The sequence below is a fragment of the Carcharhinus amblyrhynchos genome, chromosome 29, assembly GCF_965287045.1.
Source record: "Carcharhinus amblyrhynchos chromosome 29, sCarAmb.v2.hapA, whole genome shotgun sequence".
Taxonomy (NCBI): domain Eukaryota; kingdom Metazoa; phylum Chordata; class Chondrichthyes; order Carcharhiniformes; family Carcharhinidae; genus Carcharhinus; species Carcharhinus amblyrhynchos.
Window position 1 is genome coordinate 15553180 of NC_137352.1, and position 27403 is coordinate 15580582.

Genomic DNA, 27403 nt, shown 5'->3' on the forward strand with positions numbered 1-27403 from the left:
TAACCCGATAATGAATGGACGTAAAATCAGAACACAAATTTTCCTTAAAATAACCTCTTAATCTTATTATTTTGTTTTAGGAAGTGGAAGTTTGCATTAGTACACTATGCAGTACTATTATGAGGCAGTGTAGATTTCCTGTGTTTAGCAGTGCTTTATCTGGCCTGGGAGTTCTAAACCGTAAATATGCAAATGGAGAAAAGTTTTTGCACTCGCTCGTACTGGCACCACTCTGGTTGATCAAAAAAAAGGAATGCACTATAACCTCTCCAGCCCTGAAATCCCTTGTTCGGGAAAGCTAGCTGTTCAGAATTATTTTGAGCAGTCCCAAGCACCTCCAAGCTTTTAATATAGTACTTCTGGAGCAGAAATGTGGAAGATACAATACTCAGCCAATTAAAATAGTTTTAATTCTGATTTACAGTGTTTTATCACTGATTTATGCGTCAAGTAAATATTTACATGTGTAATGTTTTCTGGATCACATGGTTATGGTTCATTTTATAATCCAGAAATGACTTGATCCCAAGCGTTCTGGGTTGGAGATGCTAAGTGTACATTTTATTTCCAAGCCCATTTCTTCTTCCCCAGAAAGTAATCCTAGTTGGCTTCAAATGCCATCTTTTAATTGGAAAGTTATGGTTGTTTTGACATTTCTGCTGGCTGTAATAAAAGTTATTTCAAAAATATTATAAAGGCATTGTAATATTTAGTAGGTACTGTGTGCAAACCAATGGTCACTACTTTTCAAAAGTAATTCATACCAAAATTGAAAAATGCTGGAAAATCTCAGCAGATCTGACAGCATCTGTGGGGAGAGAATAGAGCTAACATTTCGAGTCTAAATGATCCTTCATTTGCCATAGATGCTGTCAGACTTGCTGAGATTTTCCAGCATTTTCTGCTCTTGTTTGATTCCAAAACCTGCAGTATTTTGCTTTTATCATACCAAAATTAGTTGTGCTTATAGTGAATTGGCATAGCTTTGAGTGATCTACGCGTGATCTTTGAAGTGATACTGCCTTTACTAAAAAAAATTTATAACTTTTGATTTTTCAGATTTTTGGCAGAGACAGCACCTAAATTGGATGAAAACAATTATGTGGATTCTGAGGCTTCAGACTATTACCAATGGGCACTGAAAGAAGAAAAGGTGCAAAACTCTAACACCAATAAATATTTAAATAATGTTCTTCAAGATGAGGTTTACTCAAATTTGGAGTCATATTCCATTAAAAAAACTAAGCGCAACACTAAAGTATGTGGAACATTACAGCACAAAGATGGAGAGCGTGTTTCACGATCTGCCGGCAATGACCTACTTCTGTATGAATCCCACTGTCCTATAAATTCCCCACATTCAGCCTTGTTAGCAGAGGAACAAGGAAGCTCGGATGATTCTTACTCTAAGATTCAGTCTTTAAAAATCAGCTGTGGACCAGATGAACACAGTGTTGTCAGTAAGGTAGGTGAATTGCTCTATTTCCAATACGTCAATTTTTATAATTGCTGTTAACTTCTATTCGTCCATTTAACAATCCTTTGTATTTTTATCAGTGATAAGTTGGTTTCACAGAGAATTTTCCCACCTTTTTTATTTCTTCTCTGACATCAATTAACTAAGATTGACAATACTTCTTATAAAGGAATAATGCTGCATTACTGAAGGGTCATGAATGTTATACCATGACTCAAGAATGGAGGAAGAGAGATAAACCATTAAAGCACAGGCCGGGCAGCCTAACATCAGTTGGGGATGTTACTGGAAGTCATTATCAGAGACAAAGTAACTTCCATGTGGAAAGGTCTGGGTTAATCAAGGAGAACCAGCATGAATTTGTTAAAAACAAATCGTGTTTGACTAACCTAATTGAGCTATTTGACGTGGTAACAGAAAGTTGATCAGGTAGATGTATATGAAGACTTTAGAAGGCATCGAGGAAGTTCCACACGAGACATATTAAGAAGTTGGAAACCTATAGCATTAAGGGAAAATGGCAAATTGGATACAAAATTTGTTCATGTTGTTGGGAGTTGATGGGCCTTTCTTAGACAAAGGTGATTTGTCTTTGTTCTCGAAAAGGTCATGGGCCCATTAGTCTTTTCAACTTCTATATACAATGTGGATTTGGGTACAAGGAGCAGTGTTATAAAGTTTGCAGATGAGCAGTTCTGTAACCAGAGATCATGGATTTAAAATCACTGGGAAGAGGAGAGATGAGAAGTTGTTCATTGAATATTCGGCACCTGGAGCTTTCCACCTGAAAGACTGATGAAAGCTGATTTCTTATGTTATTTCAAAAAGGAGTTGAATAGGAGGCTGAGACTTAGAGGGGTTTCAGATAAAAGGCAGAGCAAAACCACTCTTTCAGAGGCATGATGGACCAAATGGCTTCTTCCTGTGCTGTTAAGGGAAAATATAACGGATGGCATGGTGACACAGTGGTTTTCACTGCTGCTCCAGAACTCCAGGGACCTGGGTTCGATTCCCAGCTTGGGTCTCTGTTTGTGTGGAGTTTGCACGTTCTCCCTGTGTCTGCATGGGTTTCCTCCAGGTGCTCTGGTTTCCTCGGTTAGGTTGATTGGTCATGCTAAATTGCCCCTTGGTGTATCGGGATGTGTAGGTTAGAGAGATTAACGGTGGGATAAGGCCTGGGCTGGGATTGTCGTCAGTTGATGGGCCGAATGGCATCCTTCACTGTAGGGTTCCTACTATCTTTCTAATTACTATGATATTCTATGATAACTTTGATTTCCATTTTTCCCAGCTGTGAATTTTTCCTGTTAAGCTAAGGGGTAAAAGATGGCAGGTATTGCTATTCATGCAGCTTTGCAATTTCCCATTTTTGATTTTGTGTGGGAAATACGAAATTTGTAGTTAACCATCATCTTCTGAACTATAACTGGCATGGGAACCTTGCCAAATCAATCACTATAATTAGAATTTATTGTAAACAGAAAACATTGTTTTACTTTTTATATTGCACTGTATTTAATTATATGATGGATAGTAATTCTTTGATGCTTAATTAGTGAAACTACTTTGGCCCACAAGCCAAATGCTGTCAAACAAAAAGGCAGAATTATGCTTTTTTTCCCCTCTTTATTCTGGAGCTATTACCAAAGCTATAAAATAGGCTAGTTAAGCATAGAAAAGAAAAAAACAATTTTTGATTCAGTCATAGATTTAAGCCAGTGTGTGACAGTATTTTAATGGAAAATTGTTTGAATACCACACATTAACCATGGGATACAATATGGAAATTCTGATCATCTTTTATCGCTCTTGTGGATATCTCAATTTTCCAGAGTACATACTATTCCTATGTGGCCAGTGTTCAGAAGTTATATAAAATTACAGAATATGGGGCGGCATGGTAGCACAGTGACAGCACTGCTGTATCACAGCACCAGGGACCCAGGTTCACTTCCCAGCTTGGGTGATTGTCTGTGTGAAATCTGCATATCCTGTCAGTGTCTGCATGGGTTTCCTCCAGGTGCACCAGTTTTCTCCCACAGTCCAAAGGTGTGCAGGTTAGGTGGATTGGCCATGCTAAATTGCCCCTTAGCGTTGGGGGACTAGCTAGAGTAAATGCATGGGGTTATGGGATAGGGCCTGCTTGGGATTGTGACCATGCAGACTCAATGAGCTGAATGGTCTCCTTCTGCGCTGTAGGATTCTATGATTCTATTTGCTGATTTTTTTCTTTCTCTTTTCCTCTTAAAGAACATAAAAACTAGGGATGCCACTGTTCTCACTGATCCTATAAAACCTTTTGAAAGCAAAGAGGTAAGTCAGAATCTTAAGAACACTTCTAAGCAGAAATGTGATTTTGCACCTACCTTTCATTTAAAAAATCCCAAGCATGAGTAACTAAGAAATTTAAGAAGTCCTGTACTAACCACTGTAAGTACATTATTTTGAGCAGAATTGACTGGTAAGAATGAGGACCTTGCATTGACTGTAGAGCTTCTATGTCAGAGTTGTAGTTAAGAGCTGAAGCTGTGTGATCAAACTTGAACATTTAAGTTACTGCCTTCCATTATTCTGAATAGTTTTTAGCCTTTTTTTCTAACACACAGCAGAAAATACAATACTATAAAATCAGGATGGGACTAATTACAAAACTCTGAGCAAACCAGCACAGAAGGGTGAAGCAAATGGTCTTCAACATAATAAAATCCTACAATTCTGTCATAGATATGTCCTAGTATTCTTCCGTTGAATGAAATGCCTGCACTTTCAGTGGACAGTTAACAAGTAACATTTAAGTAACAGTTCTGGTGAGATAGTAATGTTACGGTTCAGGTCAGAAAGTCCACAGTGTTCTACGGAACCTGCCTGGATCATAGTTTTGCATCTTGAATTTGGCTAGAGTAAGCATGATTTGTTTCAGTTCCGGTATGATTCAAGTGACCCACTAGGGAGCTTTTATCAGACAAAGTTTATTTAAGAATATAGTTAACATGTATAGTCAGAGAATTAGCGAGAACTTTTATCAATTACAAACAAGAAACAGAACAACTACTATAATGTGTAGCCCTTAACAAATACATCTAATGTGTTTCAGTCAAACCAATCCCATAGACAATAAGACCCTTTTTACAAGTTTAACAGAGGACAGACTAATACTCATGGGATACTGGAAATTGATTGGAGAATTGAAAACTCTGTCTTACCTCACTCCAAAGAGGTTGAAGTCAGAACAACTTCCCAGAACATCAGGGACTTTAAGCAAACTACTAACAGCAGATTTTTTTCTTTCAGGAAGGCAAAACCTTGCTTTAAGATCACCAACAGAATTTCCAAATAAAACAGGGAGAGAGAGACTTCTGTTTAGCTTGCTATCCTTGTTAAAACCCAACTGCAGCTCAGAACTGAAAGTTACTGGGGAAAAAACACATAACCACTGTCCTAACAATGCACAATCGTAAAACAAAGCCCAGAGTAAAGACAAACAACCCCAGTTAAACCACTTAAGTAACAATAAAAGTACTCAATGTAGTCAGCCCGGCACATAATGACATCAGCTAAGGCTGATAAGCTGAGAAAGACTGCGAGAGCTGCGAAGATCATGATTTTTTTTAAAAATAATTTTCTTAAAGGTACACTAATGTCACAGTAAGCACTTCACACTTGTTTAATGTTGTAATGAAAGACTGTTCTCTCTCCAAACAAAAGGTTTATCTAATAATTCTTTTGCGTGAATAGTCTTTGTTCTGAACAAGATATCAGATGCATATTAAGTGCTTTTCTTTTGTTTTTGATTTGCAGAGAACCTTTTTGTATCTTTACCATGAGAATATTCACCTTTTGCAGAACTATGAGAAGTCACACAAAATGTATGTTCAACTTTGTGCTGACACACAAAATGAGATTAAAACCTTCAAAGAAAAGCATGAGCAGCTCACGTTTAATGAGAAGGTGGGGTAAACTTCATTATAACACTTGATGCTGCTGATAAAGTTGACGTATTATTTTAAGCATAAGATTTACCCTGCTATCAACTTGAAATGCATGATGTAATATTTCATAACATTGCACATGGATTCAGCAATACTAATTTAAGTGATAAAAACTGGAAAATCTCAGCAGGTTTGACAGCATCTGTGGAGAGAGAATAGAGCCAGCGTTTCAAGATTTTCCAGCATTTTCTGTTTTCGTTTCAGATTCCAGCATCCACAGTATTTTGCCTCTCATTTAAGTAATGATAGTTCTTAAATTGAGCAATAAGAATAGGCCTAGATTTTCCAATGGGGAATCTGTTCATACCCAAAATGATTTGAAGCAAATTTTAGACTTCAAGGCAAGATCATTGGCATTATATAAAGTGCAAATTTGAACTTGCCTAGTAACTCAAAGATTACAGGAGTGGAAAATGAACATACAAATGACATTAAAAGCAGTGGGAATAATTAGAGGTGAGTGTTACAATAGGATAACGAGAATTCTTAGTGCTTAGATAAGCTTAAAAGAAGTCTGCTGGTATTTTAAAGTTTTTACATAGAAAATAGAAGCAGGAGTAGGCCATTCGATCCTTTGAGCCTGCTCCGCCATTCATTATGATCATGGCTGATCATCAAATTCAATATCCTGATCCCGCCTTCCCCCACATCCCTTGATCCCTTTAGCCCCAAGAGCTATACCTAACTTCTCCTTGAAATCACAATGCTTTGGCCTCAGCTGCTTTCTGTGGTAGTGAATTCCACAGATTCACCATTCTCTGAGTGAATAAATTTCTCTTCACCCCAGTCTTATAAGGCTTACTCCTTATCCTGAATCTCTGGAGCCCCCACCATCGGGAACATTCTGCATCTACCCTGTCTAATCCCATTCGAATTTTATAAGTTCCTATGAGATTCCCTTTCATTCTTCTAAACTCCAATGAATATGATCCTAACCGATTTAGTCTCTCCTCATGACAGTTCTGTCATCCTAGGAATGAGCCTGGTAAACCTTTGCTGCACTCACTCTATGGCAAGAACATTCTTTTTTAGTTAAGGACAGCAAAACTGCACACAGTCTTCTAAGTGTTGTCTCACCGATGCACTATACAATTCATGAAGGCTCACCTTCTCAACCTTGCCCCTCACTTGAGTGTGGTGATCCTCAGCTTAAATCAGCACCAGTTACGGCCTATGGTCATCTGGGACTATATTTACTTATACAATTGTAGTAAAACATCCCTATTCCTGTAATCATATCCTCTCGCTATGAAGGCCACCATGCCATTTGCGTCCTTTACTGCCTGCTGTCCCTGCGTGCTTGCTTTCAACGACTGATGCATGAGGAGACGAAGGTGTCATGTGTATCCACCCTTCTCAATTTACACCCATTCAAATAATAATCTACCTTATTTCTGCTACTGAACTGGACAGAATAAATTTTACTGGAGAAATAGTGAAGTAAGATCTTAAAATCACAGCACATTAAAACTATAAGATCAGTTCCATATTAGCCATAGTAATTGCTATCTTGCACCTGGTGCAATATATATGTTATCAGTTTAATTTCTTAATATTTTGAGAACTGAATAGATTTATCATCCATCCACATTCAACATTCCAAAATTATTTGGGACTGGGAATTGTAAACAAAACTGAATATTGAGAGTCTTGGTGGAGATAAGTTTTATTTTCTTACATCGAAAAGAAGATAGAAATTGCTGCTGCAGTCTTTAGAGGAACGGGTATACTAATGATTGGTGAGAAATCATTTTTTAAAATTCTAATTGAGGTTTAAGGAACTATTCAAGTTGCAAGACTGGGGAAGTTCAATAAAGTACAGATATTTTAAAATCCTACAAGCATATTGTCAATGTATTAGGTTTTCATGGTTTTGGAGGATGTATAGTTAATTTACCAAAGGAAAATGGTGGAAATTAGAAAGAGGCATAGAATATAACTATGTAAAGTAAGATTATTCCTTTGCTAACTCTTTGTAATAGAAACTGAGGGATGAACTCACAACACTAAAGATACGGTTGGAGACTGAAAAAGAGAAACTTCATGATCAAAGAAAATGTCAGTCGCAAGAACTCAGTGCGCAACAGGAAGAACTTAAATCTATAAAGCATAATTTAGAAAGGTATGATGAATCTAAATGTCTTAACAGATTTCCTGAAGCTCCTGAGTTTCAAAGTTGGGCAATAATTTCCAACTCTGTATATTCTAAGGATGTTTTTTTTTGAAAAGTTGGACTGAAGTTTCATAGCCTTTCGGGCAGCACAGTGGCACAGTGGTTAGCACTGCTGCCTCACAGCGCCAGAGACCCGGGTTCAGTTCCCAGCTTGGGGCACTTTCTGTGCAGAGTTTGCACGTTCTCCCTGTGTCTGCATGGGCTTCTTCCAAGTGCTCTAGTTTCCACCCACAGTCCAAAGATGTGCAGGTTAGGTGCACAGGCCATGCTAAATTCTCCTTCGGTATACCCAAACAGGCACTAGAATGTGGCGACTAGGGGATTTTCATGGTAACTTTGATGCAGTGTTAATATAGGCCTACTTGTAACACTAATACACTAATAAATAAATTTTAAATTTGAGCATGTTTTAAAAAACTTCAGTAGATAAGCATGGATTTAGGATTTAATACATTTAGCAATCGACATATTCTTCACATTGACAATTTTGCATCAAATAATTAACATTTAACTGGGAAAGGATTGACAGGCTTCATCTCTTCAGTCTTGAAGAAAGAAGGCTGAGGGATGACCTAATCAAGATTTTTAAAATTGTAAAATGTTTTGAAAGAATGGAGAGAGAGAGAGAAGCAGTGTTTTCTCTTGTAGGGAAGAGCATAATTGGAGGTGATTAATATTTGATAGTGACTGAATCCAATAGGGAATTCAGAACTTCGCCCAGAGAGTTGTAAGTATGTGAAACCCACCCCTGCAGCATAGTTGAAGGGAATGGAATAGCTCCACTTCAGTGGAAGCAAATCAAGCATATGAGGAAGATGGGAATAAATGGTTATGAGAGCAGATTTAGATGACAAGATGAGAGGAGGCTTGAGTGAAGCTTAATCATTGACATGGACTAGTTTGGGCTGAATAGTCTGTTTCTGTGCCATATATCCTATGTAACAGGGGAGGCAGTGGCGCAGTGTTATATGTCACTGGTCTATTAAAGCAGAGACCCAGAATAAAGCTCAGAGATGTGGGTTGAAATCCTATTATGTCAGATGATGAAATTTGAACTGATTAAAAACCTGAAATTAGACTTGAAACCATTGTTGATTGTTGGAAAAACTCATTTGCTTCACTAATGTCTTTTAAATCTGCTCCAGCAATGTGGTTGACCGTTAAAATGTCCTCAGTTTAAGGGATGTTAGACATGGGTAATAAACGTTGGCTCAGCCAGTGATGCCCATATCCCATGAATGAATAAAAATAAGTAATCCTTTTGGAGTTAACTGACAGGTTTCAGAAACCTGGTCTTATCAAGTTTTTCAAACAATTGATATTTTAGCAAAACCCCTTCAGAGGTGAAATGGTTTTCTGTTGAGTCACGTTAATAACTTATTGGGAGGTCGGTGCAGAGCACTGAATGGGTTAACATACCATACCTAACCTTGAATGGCATTTACTTTGTCATGCCTTCACAACAAGTCAATTCCCTTTCACGGTCATTACAAATTTAACTAATGTGCAAATATTTGAGAACATGATGATTTAGCCCTAGAACTTAATGTCATTTTTGCATTACTTCAAATTTAGTTGGGGGTGATTGTAGTGCAGCAGTCCGCAGTGCAGAAGACTCAAGTATAGGCTGTGTAGGGGGCTCCTTGCTGGTGCTATGGTCTTCAGCCATCGGATTTCCGGCGCCGTCAGCTCCACGCCAAAAATTGGCATGAAGCTGCATTAGTTATTTAGATGGTGATTTCCATGTCATTAGTGGGCCTGGGACTGAAGTCTCGGGCCCACGAGATTGTGTCTTCACCCACCCCAACCATCCTGCTTGGCAGAAGTGTTAAACTCCAGTGGAGTTTACAATAGCTCCCCACTTGAGGGCAGCTGGCAGCTCCATCCTGCTGGAGTGAAGGGGGAGCATGGACGTCTGCAAGAGGTAGAGGGTGAGGGGGGTGCCCCTGCGCATTGCTAGCTTGGCAGTGCACCAAGGACAGAGTGGCAGTGTTCAAAGGGCACCTTGGCACTGATAATCAGGCACTGCCAAGGGATGGAGCCTCCAGGGAGGTGGGGGAGATAGGTGGGGGAGGGAGGAACAGACCCACTGTCATTCTGCACTCTGTGGTGACAGAGAGGGAGGCCATTGGGGAGGGGGGCAGGGAATCAAGGCTGGCCCGGGGTGAGGGGAGTGTTGAGGCTGGCCCAGACCTGTCCAGGATGCCAGCAAATGGGGGGTGGGGGCATTGGAGGGGCAGCGTCATGTGGCCGGCCGGCAATCGGGAGGCCGGCAGTACAGGGCTACTGTGGATACGCTGATCATGACACATCGGCTCACAATGGCCCATTCAGCAATTGCTGCCGGCCTCTTCAGCAGGGATGTGCCCCACCCACTGATATTTAATGGTATTCACGCTAGTGCACACTGAATGCAAGAGTGTGGGAGATTCAGTTTGAAAGTCCCGCTGAACAAATCAGCGGGATTTAGTCCAGTTTTCACACAAATTCGACACTTAGAATTTTTTGGAAGAATCCCACCCGTTGTATTTTGATTTCAGATGTATTTAAAATGGCTGAATTTTTAGTCTCTGTTCCTAAACTGGAGACATCTTTATTTCATGGAAATAAATCGATTGTGTTTTCTCATTCTAGCCTTTTAAAACAAAAATGGAATGATTTTTTTAAAAATACTTTTTTTACTTTGCATGCAACTTGAAAGACTGCTGCAGAGGTTTTATGGAATTGCATATATACTTGAAAACAGCAAAGCCTTGTATTTATGTAGCATCTTTAATGTAACAATGTCTCCAAAGGCACTTCTGGAAGCATTATTTAAAATTTGACGCTCTACCACACAAGACTGTAGATATTGGGGCAGATGTCTAAAAGCTTGATCAAGGAGGTAGAATAAAATCTCAAATCTAACTTTTCTTTCCAGGTCCAAAAAAGCTATTCATGAAAATGATACTGAAGTCCAGAAAATAAAAGAAGGAAGGTATTTTTGCAGTGCTCAACTTATTTTAGGCTTTTTAATATTGGCAGTTGAAGTGCTTAAATATATGTTAATGTTTAGAGCTGCACCATATATCTTAAACTGTCCATACTGCACATAACAAACAACCAGTAATTTTGAGGCTGCCTTCATCAGATTGATTTCCCTTTCAGGGAAAAATTGATCAGTGAGAGGAAGAAATTGCAGAAAAATTGTCGAAAGGTGAAGGAAAATTGTAGAGAATCGGCAAACAGACTGCTTTCTGTTGAGGTACTTGTTACTGGGAAAGATTACGTAAATGATGCTTGCATAGATACGTGTGAAAAACTGACAAAAGTGAAATCAATGTGGAGCAAACTGATACTTAGATTATTCTTTAGTTTTACTTTTATCTACTTGGAGAATTGTGGTTTATTTCTGTTCATGTGGAATTTAATTACAGCTACTTGTACATGTAGATTTAAAGAAAGGTATGATGTTCGTATTGCCGATCTGATAAATTGAACTGTTTCATTTGCATTGTCGATTAGTTTTATTTCTATGATAACCCACATCCTTCACTCCCAAAATAACCTTAAATTACAGTCATTTTTAAAGAGATTATTCTTCCTGATTCTCTCTGGTTTTTCTCAGCTCTGGCTCGGGTCCAAGCATTGTCTGCTTCTGCTCCCACGCCTCTACCACTCAGAATAAATCCCCAAAGTGCATTCAAGAGTGACCTGGTAGTAAAAATGGTTGATGTCTGTTTTGAATCTTTTCATAAGAACGTGACTAAGACTCACAAATGGAATGAGGCAGTTTGCCACCTTTCCACTCCATCACTCAGTTCTTGATGAAGCATGATGCACTATCAGATTCTTGTGCTGTTAGCATATTGCAAATTGTATTATATTTATAAGGACACACAAAATGGAATCACTTGCATCTCTTCATTTAACTTGTCTGCCCAATGGCAGCTTAGCTGATGTCTTTCCTGTCTCATACATTGGAAAATTTTGGAGATCATCTGTACAGATGTCAGTTTATGGAATTTAACAATATAAAGTCATATTGTAAAAATGACATTGCTCAAATCTACCCTATCTATGTGATCTTTGGTAATTCAGCAATTTAACGTGATAATTAGCCCAAGGCGTTTTGCTGAAGCATAATTTGACACCTAGCCACATAATGGAGATATTAGGCAGATGACAATAAGTTTGAACAAAGTGATACATTTGAAAGAGTAAAGGAAGGAAGAGAAGTAGAAAGACAAAAAGACTTGTGGAGGGAATTCCAGAACTTAGGGCCCAAGCAAGTGGGGGGCATGGCCATCAATGGTTGTGCACTTAAAATTGAAGATCTTAGAAACATAGAGTGCAGAAGAGGCCCTTCAGGCCATCGAGTCTGCACCAGCATGCAAGAAACACCTGAACTCCCATCTAATCCCATCTACCAGCACTTGGCCCATAGCCTTGTATGTTATGGGATGCCAATGTTCATCCAGGTGCTCTATAAAGGATGTGAGACATCCTGTCTACCACCCTTCCAGGCAGTTCATTCCAGACCATCAGTACCCTCTGGGTAAAAAAGTTATTCTTCACATTTCCCAAAATCTTCTTCCCCTCACCTTGAACCTATGTTCCCTTGTGGCTGACTCTTCAATTCAGGGGAACAGACGCTTCTTATCCAAACTATCCATGTGTCTCATAATCTTGTACACCTCGATCAGTCTTCTCCACTCCAATGAAAATTAACCAAGCGTATCCAACCTGTCTTCATAACTTAAATATTCCATCCCAGGCAGCATTCTGGTGAATCTCCACTACACTTCCTCTAGTGCATCACATGCTTCCTATAATGTGGTGATGAGAACTGCACCCAGTATTCTCGCTGTGGCCTCACCAAAGTTCTATACAACTCCAACATGACTTCTTTGCTTTTGAATTCTATGTCTCGATTGATAAAGTTGTGTCCCATATGCCTTTTTCACCATCCTACTAACATGCCCATCTGAGATCTGTGACAATCACGCCAAGGTCCCTTTGTTTCTCAGAACTTCCTAGTGTCCTGCCATCCATTGAGTACATCCTTGTCAAATTGTTCCTTCCAAAATGTATCACCTCACACTTTTCAGAGTTAAATTCCATCTCCCACTTATTTGCCCGTTTGACCATTGAGAGTGCTCAAGAGGCCAGATTTAGAGGGGCACAGATATTTCGGAGAGTCACAGCGTTTCTAGGCATGCTGTAATCAGGATAAATGTTCAGAGTATGCACTAATGGCAGAATAATAAAATTTCTGTTTATGGTTACATATCTGGTATATTATTTAATTAAAGATAACATAATTGCCTTTTCTATACATATTTTCCATATGTTAATTTGTTTCCTTCTCTAGACACAGATTCAAGAATGGAAGAAATATACAAGGTTATATTTTCTTAATAGTCTACTTCAGGAGGCTGTTGAAAATGTGAAGTTTTACACTGCACAGAAGAGCCAGTAAGTGTTCATTACTGTTTGTCATGTATTGGATGTTAAAGAGATGTGTGAATCTGTTGATGCCATAAACGAAAAGATCACGAGTTGAATGCAAGACATAACTTGTTTCTTGATTCCTGGAACATTGCTCATTTCATGCTGACTTTAATAAAACGTTGGAACCAAAATCTGATGCAGCAGAAAGTAGAAACAGGTTTGGAAAGATTTTTTGAGATAGATTTAAGGTAGAGATGGATAACATTTGGAAAAGTGTTTGCATTTTCACTAACTGGAAGGATCACTCAGCAAAATGCCAAGTTTTAAGACTTACATTGTAACAATTAAACTAAAAAATAATACTGAGTAAACAACTTTTATAGGTAACTTAACTCGAAACCACAGAAATGTTTCCCCATTTAACTCTACAAACAGCCAAATCCCTTGCCATTGGTTACTTGACTTGTCCCTTAAATAGACACTTGATTCTCTCGGAATGAGTCCGAAGTGTTTTATGCTCCCAATGGCCTGCTTCCTTTTTGCTTTCTCAGTCACATAACCTGACTTTCACAATGAGGGTTATTCTGGAGATTTCTCCCTCCAGTTAGTGTTAGGTGATCTTCCAGCCTTGTTTAAATCCTCAATAATTAGTATTTTCCATCTGAGTGTGAACTCCCACCCATCTTCCACTTGGTCAATAATAAAGACAGAATTTTCCCTGCTTCAGGTGCAGAACCAGCTGCCTCCATCTCTCTGCTCGCTATCTCTGTTTCTTGCAGCCACCTGTCTTTGAGGGTCAGGAATATCTTAAGAAAGCTGCAATCGATATCACAACAGCTTTCTATTGACCTTTATGTTCTTAAAGCCCAGCTGAAGGCAACGTGAATCACATGAATTTTGTATCCAGGTAAAAATACTCATCAGCTGCCCTCTAGTCCCTCAATTTTATTTTACCTTGGAATTGAATCGATAACTTGAGGTACAACCATTTATAAAACCTGATATTCCTAACACCTTCTCGTGAAACCTGGAAACCAGCAGTCTACTGAGCCATCATGGATGCTCTTGCCATTGATTACACTTACAAATGTCTTGCATTTCCATCCCAATATATTAACCTGGCCCTCTTTAACAATCAAGCCACTCAAGTTTCTTGTCAGGCAGAGTCCAGAAAAGTCACATGATGTCCTTCTTTCCACCATTTTATTTTAAATCAAAGAGCAAGTCCACAAATAACAATTCCATAAACTTGATATTTGTAATGATTTTGAATCTCGAATCAGGATTTGATAGTGGCATACTTCACAGACCTTTCATCACGTGTAACTTTGATTCTTTTACAGATATAAAATTGATTGAATGTGAGAAGGTGAAAATTGAAAAAATGGTATTCAAATCTGTTATTTCCACAAGTCATGAACAATTTGTCCATTGATGGGTTGCACCCAACTTATTTCATTGGTGAAGGGAAATTGTTCTCTTTGTGCCTGTCCCCATAATGACATTTCCTGTGGTTAGGAATTGAGGATGTGGTTGAGGAGAAGATCTCTTAAAAAAAACATGAAAAATCCTCCACCAAAATAATAGCGCAGTGGTGCACTATGTGAATAGAGCAACGTCCCTAATTTCTACCATCCCCACTGAGATGACGACAATTCTTAACTGCATGCAGTGGCTTAACTTCTTTCACAGTAACACTTGAAGCAGGAATTAAATAAAGGCATTTTCACTGCTGTATTTTTGAGATTTGTAACTGAGAAAAGTAATATGTAGTTTGCTGAAATATTACAGAGTAAGCTTGATCAGATGTTTCATAGAATCCCTACAGTGTAGGAGAAGGTCATTCAGCCCATCGAGCCTGCACTAACAATAAGCCCATGCAAGCCTTATCCCTGTAACCCCACATATTGACCCTGCTAGTCCCCCTCACACTAAGGGGCAATTTATCATGATCAATCAACTTAACCCACACATCTTTGGATTGTGGGAGGAAACCGGAGCACCTGGAGGAGACCCACATAGACACGGGGAGAACGTGCAAACTCCATAAGGACAGTTATCCGAGGTAGGAATTGAACCCGGTCCCAGCAGTGCTAAGTACTGTGCCATCACGCCGCCCTGATGGCTGTGTACAGAGGGGAACTATTCAATAGATTTCTGCCTTTTCAACTTATACTTGCATTTCAATAAATCTGTGACAAAAGTTTACCTGAACAATAATGTTGTTACGTTTAAATTGAGCATTTTCTGCTAAGCAATGTAGTATTAGGATTTGACTGTTTCTAAACTTGTTCCAAACTGTTTGCATAACCATTTATTACCCAAGTTACCTCACTAAGAGTTACCCAGTACTTACTGGTTGTGAAAGTAATATTGCTTCTCTCATTTAAAATGAGAAATTATGATTACCTTAACAGTTCTAAATTAAACTGGTATCCCTTCATATGTTTCTGATTATATCTTGAAGGAATGTTAATTCTCCGGATGTAATTGCTATTTGTAACATGTGGGAAAAAAGAATGAAAGGAATTCAGGAACAAATTACTCTGGTCAATGTAAGTCTTTCAAAATTTTTAGTTAATTTTGACTTTCTTGGCATTTCCACAGCAATGGGAAATTGTGCATTTTCCTCAGTATGCATTCAAAGATAATTTCCAGATGAGAACATTACACATCATAAAGATGCACCAAGTGCCTTGCCTAATCTTAAAAAAAATTGGATGAATTATTTGCTTTTGCTTATTATAACAAGGTTCTTGAATCAAAATTTCAGCCTGTTTAGTTTTGATGAGAAACTTTGCTTTGTCATCTTTCTTTTTCCAATGTATAACAATCAGCAAAATCCTTGTGCCCACTGTTCTGGATGCCTGACGCTCAGACTCACCTGGGTCCTCCGCAACCCTGGCTGCTTAGCACTCTGCTCAGACTCACCTGGGCCCCAACCTTTCCCGCTGCCTCATACTCCTCTCAAACTTTCTTGGGCTCCGGCTGCTCTCGTTCTTCAAAACTTATCTATGTATGCGTGTGTGTGTGTTCACTTCAGATGCCATCTCACACTTTTATCTCACCTGTCTCCTCACCTTCCTGTCACTCTCATGGCTTTGCAGTTCTTCCTCCTTCAGTACTTTTGCACCTCCCATCCTTACCCCAACCATGATTACACTTCTGCCTTCCCCCGTAAACGAGACCATAGCTGCCCTATGTTCGGCCCTTTGCATTCTGCAAAAGATCTCCGTTGAGGTTCCCAGCATTGCCTTCTGATAAGCAACAGCCACCACTAACTAATGCTCAACTCTTGCTAAGCTTCATGCCTAGCACCCATGCTAAACTGGAGGATATCTTTGACACTCACGTATCCTACTCCCTCCCCATGCACCACCGCACCCATGGACTTTTTACAAAAGGTCCATTGCTTGCCTACCTTTGGCTAACAGTGTATAATACATATCTGGATTGAAAACATATCAAAGTATGTGCCTAGTGTGCAGTATTGTATGGGAGTTTACTAATAATTTATTTTTTTTAGGCCGCCTCTTTGCCACAGGATATGGGAATGTATAATGATGGTGCCTTTTCCAAGAGTTCCTGCAATTTGATGCCATCCCAATACAAATTTGAACATCAAAAATATTCTACGAATCAACAAATGCCATCGCCTGCAGCCATTGAAATGGGTCAGAATGTTATATTTGCTGGAAACTCTGATTCTGCTAAAAGTGCCTGGTTTTCACCAGGATCCAGGGATATAGGACTTGATGCGAAAACATCACTGAGAGCAGAAAAGGATGCCTCCATGCCAGCTGCTTGGCCACCCAGTTACTCAATACTACCAACTATGCAATCTAATTCGGCTCTTGATCAGTTAGACCGTGCCCAATCTGATCTTGAATTAGAATTTAGGTTATTGGCTGGCCAAAAAAGACCATTTCCCCTTCACCTTGCCAGTGGAGGTATAGAAATGCCAGATGAAGAAAAACCATTAATCCCAGACATTTCTCTTGCTACATTACGAACTTCACGTGTTTCGGAGAATCACCAAAACCACTTATTTGAGCCTTCTCATTCAACATCCAAACCCTTCAATCATTTACAGTCTATGCAATCAATTGCCAAGAGAAATAAGGACCTCCAGGCTTTACAGAGCCAAAGGCTACATGGTGGGACATCCACTACCAGCAGTTTAGGAATTGATGGCGGATTATCTGTACTTGCAGAACCAAGATCATCCTATCATGCAGTAATGGAACAACTTTTCCACAAATTCCCTGCAACAAGCATGTAAGCTTTCATTTTATTATAGTGTCATCCAGGGCATTTCCAATATCCTGGGGATTCACTCAGCCAGCACTGTGTTTAATTGATTTTGCTCAAAACCTCTGCATACATCAGGACTACACACACGAACAAATAGTAAATAACCAAGTCACAACTTTATTCCAAACAGTAAAAGACTTAAGTTTTCCAATTTTAACAATTCTCACTTTAGCTAATTGACTATTTAGAAATTTGTGTACTACCCTAGATTCTCATGATTCCATCAATACATTAAACTCTCAAGTCTGTCAGTCTTTCTCTCTTGTCGCTGCCATGTTCTGAAACGCTTCTGGGGAAGCTGGAGAGGTGGTTTCTTTCAGACGCAGCTGGCATAGCTTTCTTATATCTGTCTGGCTACCTTCCGGCATCTGGAAGATTTGGCATATCAGTGCTTAGATCTGATTAGTTTCACATCATTGATGGGTTTCAATGGGTGTTAATGAGTTTCAACAGTGGACCCTTAGTGTTTGTGTCCTGCATAGCTAGATATCTAGTTTTCAGCTTTCAATATGCATCAGATCTTTTGTTTCACTGATGCATGTCTGTCCCATGTACCTAGTAGTAATTTGTTTCTCAGGAAATGTTTAACTGTCCTTTTACACATACTAATATGTCCTGGCGCATCTTTGGTTTTCAATTGTCTAAGCTCGAATCTTGCGAAGGGCCTGTCTGCAGGCAGATTGTTTTGGACTGAGGTAATCCCAGTGTCCTTTGCTTTTAGGCCAATTTCTATGTCAGTTTTTATGTCACCTTGCTGTGTTTGTATTTCTGGCCTGATGTTTGTCTGCATGTGGTTTCCTTTCAATGATTCTATTTTACTCACAGTCACAGGCTGCTACATTAGTGCTCACAGTAAAAACATTTATGTTGTGACAATGATCATCGCTATCTGGTACAGATCCCAAACTCCACTGTGGTTTGAATCCTGCATTTTTTGACTCCATTGAGTATGCCACCAGTCGGTCTTTGGTGTAACCTGTTGAAGTGCTGAAGAGCAATATGATAGCGTATTTAAAAAAGGTTGATACCAACATTTATGCACATGTGAAGCCATATCTCTGAAATAAGCTTGAGGTCTTCTTGGTATTATTTATTTACTAGTGTCACAAATAGGCTTATATTAACATTGCAATGAAGTTATTGTGAAAATCCCCTAGTCGCAACACTCCATTGCCTGTTTGGGTGCACTGAGGGAGAATTTAGCATGGCCAATGCACCTAACCGGCACATCCTTTGGACTGTGGGAGGAAACCAGAGGAAACCCACACTGTCATGGGGAGAGTGACTCCATATGGACAGTGACCCAAGCAGGGAATCAAACCTCGGTCCCTGGTGCTGTGAAGCAGCAGTGCTACCACTGTACCACCCCAACTAGCTAGCTTGAAAGTGACAATTTTCATTTGAGGTGTCTGCCAGCTACAGAATGTGCGTGGTTCGAGAAACACAGAAAGTAATAAAACTCACTACTTATTCCTTGTGCCAAGATGCTGTGTAAAGTGGCTCATGTATCTTGCTTGAATACCAGCAGCTTCACTAATTGGAGTCACACATTTGAAATTGCTATTAAATGAGTTGGTGGTTGATGAGAAAAAGCAATTTTTTTAAAAAAAATCACTGTTTAGTATATTTAACTTTGAAGTATGTGCACTGCATGTGTTTGTGATTGCTGCATTTAGCTTTGGCGAAAAAATGGGGGTCATGATGGAAACTGTAGACATTCAGTGAGTACATAGTGGTTCAGCTGTTTTTTGCTCAATAATTTGAGTGATATGTAATCTTTTCAGATTAATCTTCTAAGGCCTATAACCTGACTAGTTTTATCCTTTGGTTTTATCTTAACAGAGATGTATTTCATTCACTTATTAATAAAGTGAAAGAGGAAAATGGTGGTACTCTGTCAGGCTTATCTGTCATTGATCTAGTTAGATATGTGTCTCGCCATGTTATCCAGGGCACCCGTCTAGAAATGGTAAGTACAATTTATCTCTGTGGTTGTTGTATTTCTAATCACACATAGAATTCCTGCAATACAGTCGGTGGCTACCAACCACAATCCCACCCAGGCCTTATTGCTGTAACTCCACGCATTTACCCTGCTAATCCACTAACACTAGGGTCAATTTATTGTGGCCAATCAACCTAACCCGCACACCTTTGGACTGTGGGAGGAAACCAGAGCACTCGGAGGAAACCCATGCAGACACGGGGAGAATGTGCAAACTCCACACAGACAGTGAGCTGAGGCCAGTATTGAACCTGGACCCTGACTCAGTGAGGCAGCAGTGCTAACCATGCTGCCCAATATTGCCTTTATTACAGTGTCACCACATGCCACATTGAATAATAAAACAAACTGACGTCAGATACTCTCAATAAAATGACTGCCACCAAACAAAAAAATGAAGCTCCAAAATGTTGTATTTATTATTTTTCCATTGCTGTTACTAAATTGCTGCTTCCCTCCCTTTCATTGATGGCTATACTATTCTTGGTCTTTGTTTCTTTCATGCATATCACACTTGACAGTTACTTTTCTTACCTTTTCCATTACAGTAAAACAGATTGCCTTCCTCACATGAACAGAAACAATGTCAAAATCAATATATGTGTAAATAAGATGCCTGATAGGTGAATGGATTTGTTCAATTGCAAATGTATTTTAAAGTCAGGTCCACTCATTGCTTATATTTGATTTTAGCATTGGGCTAATGTGTACCATTTTTATTTACTTTTTCAGGATGTAATGTTAAAATATTATTGACCCACTCATTTTGAAAGTGTTACAATGCATGAAATTTAAAGATGAAAGAACTTTGCATTAGAATTTTGTGAAAAAATGTAAAGGAGTAAAGAAATAACTGCTTGATTCTCTTTAATAAAGATTTAAAAACAAGTTTATTTACTAGTCACAGGTAAGGCTTGCATTAACACTGCAATGAAGTTACTATGAAATTTCCCTAGTTGCCAAACTCTGGCATCTGTTCCAGTCAGTGCACCTAACCAGCACGTCTTTTGAACTGTGGGAGGAAACAACCCAGAGGAAACCTACTCAGACACGGGGAGAACATGCAAACTCCACACACAGGGTGACCTAAGCTAGGAATCAAACCCAGATCCCTGGCACTATGAGGCAGCAGTGCTAACCACTGTGCCATTAATTTGCCAACTTGAATTTTATTACTGTAGATTGTAGCTTCCATATATTTTTGCCAGCTTGAACACTGCTGCTGTTAAATGCTATGGTCCTGTTTCCAGTCATGTTATTAAAAATAAACAAGTAGAAGATTGTGACACGTCACCACAGTTGAAGCAGAACTAAATTGATAGGCAGAGCATAATAACCTAAAATTTACATTGCTTTGCAAACAAAAAGTAGCTGTACTTTTTGTTATAGTGTTTATTACCAACAACAATCCGATTTGGTTATTTTCTAGACTTGCAAATTAAACATTTTGTAACATTTGATTTAAAGCCTGTAATAAATTTCATTGACCTGTAATGAATCAAAATGGTCGCTAACATAAATATTGTAAGTAAGACGCTTCACATCTGTTACTAATTGTAAATCACGAGAACACTTCAATTGTTGTTTGCAAATTTAATTACCTTGTGTCTTTTGTCTATCTTTCAGACACATCCTTCTCCTTCAGAACTTTTTCCATTTGGCTCTGCAAACTATGAAAGCTCTTTCTTCCCCAGCCACTCCACACTGCAGCCTGATCGGTCACCAGCAACACCTGATAGATTCGGTAGCCTTATGTCTGCAAGTGCAGATCCCTTATGCTTTGAATCATTACCGCTTGGAGACATACTGGAGCTGGAAGGCAGTTTTGATACCTTGTAGAGTTTGAAGAAACATTACCAATCAAATTTGGACATGAAATTTATCGTAGGCAACATATTTGCTGTTGGCTAACAAATGGCTGTTATTTTGAAATTGCCATGCAACTAAAAAAAAAATCTGCAATGTTTCTACCATATCTAGTCTCCAATATAGATGCAACTAACGACAAAATTGATTTTAAACTTGTGCATTGACCTCCTGTAAATCATCGTTCTGTTTCTTTATGAACTGTAATTACACTGCCAGTGTAGCTTTGTTTTTAGTATAGTGACAATACCATTTTGCTTTAAATAATGATAATACCAATAATCAGTTTGCTTTGGTGTGATACCCCTTTCTAATGCATGTGACAGTTTCTTCCAGTTAGATGCTTGCAGATTTTTCACATCTGCAAGAAAGTGGGTAAGTGTTACTGAGTAAAAGTGCGAAGTTTTTTCTGATCAAACTAGCTTTATTAATTTTTTCCTTAGATATTGAACTTTGTTTGTTTGTTATATTCATTCTTAACTCCTTATTTTTAATTGTTTGCTGGTTGAGTTGTTGTAGGTCAAAATATGGCAGTGCATTTGATTTTCCTGTCTGAATATTTAATTTCTTCAATGTCAAAGGCTGCAGTCATTTTTTTCTGTTCACACCATATATTTTCAAGTTTAATTTTACAGCTGATGAGAAGCAGATATTTTCATTATATTCCTGTCTAAAACCAATGAAATACCATTACATGGAATTTAATATTAAGCATTATGTTACAGTCAATGTTTAGTTTATATCTTTTAAGCATTGGCTATTGCATACACTTCCTCTCCACTTTAGCATTTCTGTGTCATGACTTACAAGCCACACGCAGCATTTAGAATGGCAAAATGTGACATCAACTTTTATCCGTCAAAGTATATCAGGAAGCTACCAGTCATCAAGTGGTATAGAACAAAAAAAAAAGCTGCTACATAGAAACAGGAGGAAAGTGAGGTAGAAAGGCGAATAAATGTCAGGAGGGAATTCCAGAACTTGAGGCGTAGACAACTGATGGCAAGTGAATATTGGCCTGTAATCCAGGTACAAGTTCTCCCAAGTCCACTCACCATTCTCTTTTCACTTGATTTTTGATATTTACTGCAAGCTGTTTTATTTGGCATTCTGTCTGTAAAGGTTCAGTGCACCATTTTGTCCATTCTTGGCCAGGATAAAGTGCTGAAAGGTGACTATAACAAATAGGTACAGGTTATAAAAAAAAATGCTTGTTAAGTTTGTATTGGTGAATTGATACTGTGAAAGCATATGGTAGTCCACTGGTAAAACTTCAAAAGGAACTTACAATTTTCTGTCTAAACCTATTGCAATATTAGTTTGAAATTGAAGTTTAAACACTACAAGAATCAGCTAATCATGTCAGAAGTAGCATGTAAAATTTGAATTGTGTCATTTAAAAAAAAATATTATTTTGAAAGTATGATCATATTTGGCACATGGAAAAGCGGTTTGAACCTAACGGTTGCAGTGGATAATTATTTCATTTATATAATTTCATGCTTTTATATGTCATGTACTTTATTTACGTATTGTGGAAGCTCACAAGGACAATGGCCTGGATTTTTTGGTCAGTGCTAACCTCAATAAATTGCCTACAAAGGTTTAGTGGACCCTAAAACAGAGAGAACCTTGATTCCAACATTGTTTTGAATTTGTTGCCATTTATAGATGATTTGTGAATGAATGTTCAGCAACAGGGCCAAGTTGTTTTTAATGTTTATTTTATAGTTTCATCAGTGGGCTTACATTAACGCTACAATGAAATTACTGTGAAAATCCCCTGGATGCCACACTCCGGCACTTGTTTGGGTAAACTGAAGGAGAACTCTAATTTATGTTGGATTTGAGAACATGCACCTCTGAATTGAATTCTAAAACATTGTTATTTATGTTACTCTTGTGAAGAAAATGTTCCAGTTAAATGGGTATGAGTTTAATATTGCAAAAGTGACACTGGTGATGTTGTGTTAGCTGCAGGCCAGACACTGACATGATGTCTGTATTTTTTAGTCTAAATCAACTTTGTGTGGTTTGTCTATAATTACAAGGGAATCAAAGCATTTGGCTAATTTCACTGTCTATACATGATTTGAGAGAAAAACAAAGGACAGTAAACTGTCTCTGTGGTTTTCCTGTCTGAATATTTATTTTCTTCAGTGTCAAAGACTGCAGTCATTTTTTTCAGTTCACACCATATATTTGCAAGTTTAATTTTACAGCTGATGACAAGCAGGTATTTTCATTATACTCCTGTCTAAAACCAATGAGATACCATTACATGGAATTTACAGTGCAGAAGGAGGCCAAAAAACCTGCACCGATAACAATCCCATCCAGGTCCTATCCCTATAACCCCACAACTTTACCCTCCCAATTTCCCTGACACTTGGGCAATTGAACATGGCCAATCAGCCTAACTCGCATTTCTTTGGACTGTGGGAGGAAACCGGAGCACCCAGTAGAAACCCATGTAGACACTGGGAGAATGTGCAAACTCCACACAGATGGTGACCTGAAGCTGGAATTGAATCTGGGCCCCTGGCATTGTGAGGCAGCAGTGCTAACCACTGTGCCACCTTGCCGCCTAGCAATAATATAGTGCTAAATATGAGTAATTGCCTATCACGGTGTTTTAAATCTATTTAATTAATTGTCTTCAAGAGTGGCCTCGTGTACATACAATCTAATGGAATATTGGTTTTGGGGGGGGGGGGGGGGGGGGGCGGTTACTTTTATAAATTATAGAATGATTACCGTACAGGAGGAGGCCATTTGGCCCACCCCAACCTTTCCTCATAGTCCTAGAAATATTTTCTCTTCAGATAATTATCCTTTTCAAAGCTAAGATTGAATCTGCCTTCACCACATTTCCAGGTAGTGTATTCCAGATTCTAACCACTCACTGCATAAAAAAGTTTTCTCTCACTTCATTGACTGCGCCAAATACCTTAAACCAGTGAACTCTTGTTTGATTATTCTGCTGATGAGACCAGTTTATTCCAGCTACACTATCTGGCCCCATCATGATTTTGAGTACTTCTATCAAATCTCTTCTCAACTTTCTCTTCTCTTAAGGAGAACAGCCTCAGCTTCACCAGTGTAGCTGAAAATCTATCATCCCAGAACGATTCTTGTAAATATTTTCTGAACTCTCTTTTAAAGCTTTCACATTCTTCCACCAGCTGAGATTTGAGCCCATGTCCCCAGATCAGTTAGCCTGAGTTTTTGGATTGCTGGTTCACTGGCAATGCCACCATCTTTCCCTATAGCAATAGACTTTAAGAGGCCATAGGCTGGTGGAATGGGCCCACATATGGCAGATGACATTTAATGCAGAGAAGTAAGTGATATAATTTGATAGGTGCATAAAATATAGGCTATTATTCCAAAGGGGATGCAGATACAATAGTTATAAGTTATTACCTGTATCCTCTGTCGTATATATGCACATAGTTCTGAGTTGTTAATAAAGACTTGTTAATATACACAAGACTATGAAGCCTACTTCATTATAGAATCATACAGTACAGAAGGAGGCCATTCGGCCTATTGAATCTGCACCAACCAAAATCCCACCCAGGTCCTAACCCAATAACTCCATGCATTTACCCTATCTAGTCCCCCTAACATTAAGGAGCAATTTTAGCATAGCCAATCCGCCTAACTGGTACATCTTTGGACTGTGGGAGGAAACCAGAGCACCCGGAAGAAACCCACGCAGAGAATGTGCAAACTCTACACAGACAGTGACCCAAGTCGAGAAACCCGGGGCCCTAACGCTGTGAGGCAGCAGTCACACTGCCCTTCATGGTGGCAGAATCTGGATCAAAGTTCCTTATTAACCTCACAAGTACGCAGAAAAACTAAGGAAAAGGGCACCTTCAGTGGATTCTGAACTGAAAAAAATGCCTAACTGAAGCTACAGGCGCAAAGTAAATTCTCCTGAAAGAAAATTCTCCAGACAGCGAAGAGCCTAGAAGCAAAAAGGTAATTTTGCTCCAGCACACTACTCCATTGAATTTCCTTCTAAGTCCACCATCAGTAAACTGAGCTAACAGCCTGCAAGGATGAGACAATTTTTTTAAAAAATCATGCCAACCAATCTTGAGTAACCCCTTTTCATTTGGTCAGTCAGAATGAATGAAATGTTTGAAAGAAGCCTGTAGCTAAACCCACAACTCCAATTCTTAACACGTGGATTCTGAGTTCAACAAAGAAATGTCTACTTTTGGTGCCTCATGACCATCTGAAATCCTAAACAGCAAGTCTGTGGTTCATATCTATGTAATCTGACTCGCAATGCTATACTGCTGATCCAGTTGACCATTACAGACCCTTCTTTAGGCAGAAATGTGCACCCAGCATTTTAGAAAGTCCACCAAAAACTGGCAAATCCAGCAAGATCAGTTGTTTGGCAGTGAGAGATGATGCCATCTTGGAAGCTTGTAATCTGTTCAAGCTATATCCACACTTTCAAAAATCTTGGACAAAATTCCATATGTTCAGCTCCCCTGAGATTCACCCATGGCCCAGATCAGTCTCAGAATTGGATTCTTTGCAGGAAAGGATTTTTGAGTGCAGCAAGATCAGCTGCGGAATGCAGACTGTCTACCTCCACTTAACCTGCAATGAACGGTGCAGTCGCGAATGGTGGTGATGCCATCATTGTGTTATCATTTGCATTGTTTTTATTTACAAGCACCTAAAAATAATCACCAATGAGAAAATGCATACAACATGTCCATTTCTTCCTTCCACCCTGCTTATCCTCCATAATCTCCAGTGTAAGATAACTTGTGTTTTATCCTTTCAGTTGTCCACTGAGTTTCTCATAATAAATAACCTCTGTGTGCTTTCTAATTTCTTTGGCATTCCCACTCTATGACCTACTGCTGTGTCCTTGTTGATTGGTCTGATGCCTTATTTGTCTCATGTTCATTTTGGAGTATTTTGTATAAGTTCTGTATAAACTGTCTATTAACCACCTGGGGCCCTCATTTTCTCATTTGCAATTGCCATGATCTTTCTTGAACATCATGCTAGTAAAACCTTTCACGATCATGGCTATAGTTGGACTGTTCCATTTTGCTATCATCAATAGGGGTTATCTTTGCAAGAAGCTGCGAATTGCTGAACTTTAGAAAGCGGCCAAATCTGGCTGCAGTTATTTTTCTGCGGGGAGTTAGTTTTGGTTTTGGTTTGAACACCTTGAAAGCACAAGAGTGGGCTTTCTCAACAAAGTTAGGATGACCTACAATCCAAAACACCGCGAGAACCATCAAATCATTGTTTTCTTTGCTCCTTCCATTATGTAGCAATGCAAGTGTTGACAGGAGTTTTCTCTTGAGGCTGTGTATTGCTAAACTTAAATCATGAGACTTGTTAAACTCAATGTACTGAGTTTAAGATGTGCCTTTATTAACCAAATGAGCGAATGGCATAAAGAAGCTCAGCACTCCAGGTAGAGAATGCAGGCAGCTCAATATCACTCTGAAATACAATGCCTGTGTGGGGCAATTATACATTTTCAAATTCATATTTCCCACCTTTCCAGTGGACATAATCTAGTAAATATTAATACAAATCAGTCAATAATCATCACTAATTAACTCCAGTCAAGAACAATCCTGACCTCATGGGATCTCATTTGTCATTAATTACACACATTACCTCCCTTCAATTACCCAGCAACACTGGACAGTGAGACAGAATGATACCTACTGTCTCAAACCCACATGGCACTCGTCCAGTCCTGAGAAAACTCTTATGTCTGCCTTGCACCTGTGTTATCAGCTTGGAGCTGTATGGTTCTATTCATCAAACTGGCATTGATAACCATTTTGTTTCTGACAACTGCTGATAATATAGTCACATTCTGTAGAACTATTGTCCTCTGGCATGCAGGCACTGTCTCCTACCTCATCCCATCAAGCCCTGCTGTATCTTGCCATTGACTGAGGTTTCACAAAATGCATTCTAAAAGCAAACTGCATCCATTTTGTAAATTCAAAATACATGTTTTAAATGAGGTACATTTGTCATTCAAATAGAGCTATCTTGTATAATGGCAATCTTCTTGTCAGCTCTCCATAGTCTAAGATCATTGACTCTTAAGTCAGTATTATGGCAGTGTTCTTAAACCA

General features: G+C 38.9%; 1 protein-coding gene across 1 annotated transcript in view; it reads left to right on the forward strand.

Annotated features, from left to right (window-relative positions):
* The window catches only part of LOC145359822 (uncharacterized), a 114755-nt gene extending 90791 nt beyond the window's left edge, over positions 1-23964 (forward strand). Inside the window, exons 29-39 of the mRNA XM_080214605.1 lie at positions 1060-1465; positions 3728-3790; positions 5276-5425; positions 7449-7588; positions 10560-10616; positions 10787-10883; positions 12993-13096; positions 15540-15627; positions 16599-17350; positions 19229-19355; positions 21018-23964. Of these exons, the coding sequence (XP_080070731.1) occupies positions 1060-1465; positions 3728-3790; positions 5276-5425; positions 7449-7588; positions 10560-10616; positions 10787-10883; positions 12993-13096; positions 15540-15627; positions 16599-17350; positions 19229-19355; positions 21018-21230 (2197 nt within the window). The 3' untranslated portion in view covers positions 21231-23964. The remainder of the gene's footprint in view (positions 1-1059; positions 1466-3727; positions 3791-5275; positions 5426-7448; positions 7589-10559; positions 10617-10786; positions 10884-12992; positions 13097-15539; positions 15628-16598; positions 17351-19228; positions 19356-21017) is intronic.
* The last annotated feature ends 3439 nt before the right edge of the window (positions 23965-27403 follow it).